Source organism: Haliaeetus leucocephalus, unplaced genomic scaffold (assembly GCF_000737465.1).
Source record: "Haliaeetus leucocephalus isolate CR32 unplaced genomic scaffold, Haliaeetus_leucocephalus-4.0 Scaffold162, whole genome shotgun sequence".
NCBI classification, from domain to species: Eukaryota; Metazoa; Chordata; class Aves; order Accipitriformes; family Accipitridae; genus Haliaeetus; species Haliaeetus leucocephalus.
In genome coordinates this window covers 5,082,923-5,084,594 of record NW_010972598.1, presented here as the reverse complement: position 1 = coordinate 5,084,594, position 1,672 = coordinate 5,082,923, and the positions used below count along the sequence as shown (strand labels likewise).

General features: G+C 58.5%; 1 protein-coding gene across 1 annotated transcript in view; it reads right to left on the bottom strand.

Annotated features, from left to right (window-relative positions):
• The window catches only part of RBM34 (RNA binding motif protein 34), a 6,946-nt gene extending 6,830 nt beyond the window's left edge, over positions 1 to 116 (bottom strand). The window contains exon 1 of the mRNA XM_010562949.1: positions 75 to 116. Coding sequence (XP_010561251.1) covers positions 75 to 116 — 42 coding nt within the window. The remainder of the gene's footprint in view (positions 1 to 74) is intronic.
• Positions 117 to 1,672: the final 1,556 nt, after the last annotated feature.

Here is a 1,672-nt window from a genome sequence, read left to right as displayed (position 1 = left end):
CCCCCCCGCCGTCCCCCGCCTCGCCCCCGCGGGCGGGGAGGACGGGGGGGGGCTTCATCGCGCTCCCTTCCCGCCGGGGCGTCCTGCGGCTCCGCGCCCCGCCGGCGGCCGCCCATCCCCGGTCGCCGGGTTGAGGAGGAGGGGGCGGGAACGGACTCGCGGCGCGTCACTTCCGGCGCGCGGGACCGCCCCGGGGCGGCCCCGCGGAGGAGGGAGGACGGGGACGGGGGACGGGGTCGCCCTCGTAGCGCTCCGTTGGGGGGGACGGGGACGAGACGGACGGACGGACGGACGCAGCTCCTGCGCCGGCCGGGCCCGGGGGCGTGAGCTTCTGCCGGGCTCCGGGTGGGCGCGGGGGCAACGCAAGACCGCAGTGAGGGTCGGTGCACGCTGGTTTGGTTTTTTTGGTGTTTTGGGGTTTTTTTTTGACGCGTGGTGCGTCATTTATTTTCCGAGACCCTCGGCTCCAAGGCTGCTGTGCTCGGTCCCAGCGGAGGAGGGAGACGGGAATTCGGCGGTGCTGCCCTCCCTTCTGCCGTCCCAAGCCGCTTCTACTTAAGATGGCCTCGGGGGTTGGGAGCGCCGCAAGAGGTCAAGAGCCACCGCTGCCGGTGCCTGCAGAAAGCGTAACTTGCTTTGGCCCAGGCTGCTGCGGAGGCGCTTCTCACAGCGCCCTTTCTCTTTTGTCTGGCTTCAGGAGTGCTGTCCAGCCCACACCCAGGATGAAGTTTAGAAAAAACAAAACCAAAAAAAAAAAAGAACAGAAAAAACGGCCACGCAACCCCCCGTTGAAGTCTGTGCAAGATGTTCTCACCGTCCTCGAGCGCAGATGAAATGGAAACGGCCAACAAGTTTGGCCTGCAGCGGCTGCCAGGCTGAAGGACGGCGTGCGGCAAAGGGCCTGCTCGAACCCTTCCCTTACGGTGCACGGTCGCCGGGGTGGGTGACTTCACACTTACGTTTTTAGGCAGAAAGCATCCTCCTGGTGCTCGTGCGGCCCCTTTTAGAGCAGCTCACCTCGAGACAAACCTGGGAAAGGATTAGAAAAGGGAAAGGGGGGAGGGGTGTGAAAAGCAACCAAAACAGCAGTTTCTGCGACTTGTTGGTCCAAGATAGACTTGGTACGCACTACAAACAAAATGGGGTTATTACAGTCTTAAGAAGTTATTACACCACCAGAGAGATCATCCCAAAGCATCACCTGGGTGCTCAGTTTCCTTCTGGATTGCTTCATCCATCCCTGGGCTCCACAGCCAGCTTTTAAAGCATGTAAGGATTTTCCTGATGAAAAAAATCCCTGAAACCCAGTACTTGGGGGGGGACGGGACTCCAGGACTGTAGCCTGGGGGACAGGAAAAGGAGGAACCAGTCATGCCTCCTCCCCACCACCCTTGCTCTGCAGACAGTAGAGAAGCAAGTGCTCCGGATCAGCCTGCTGCTGCATGCAGCTACATGGATAGGACTGGATAACTGATCCAACTGGAAAAGACCCTTTTTTGTCAGGTTAATTCTCAAACAGACAGTTTTCCATCCTGGGACACAGTGCAGGTGATGCATAAGGAAGTTTGATCTGTTAACTAACTCTCTGAAATTAGGCATCTAACTGGGATCTCCTTTTAGACCTGCCTCTCCTGAATGTAATTTTAAATGCTAGATGATGTGATAATTGGAA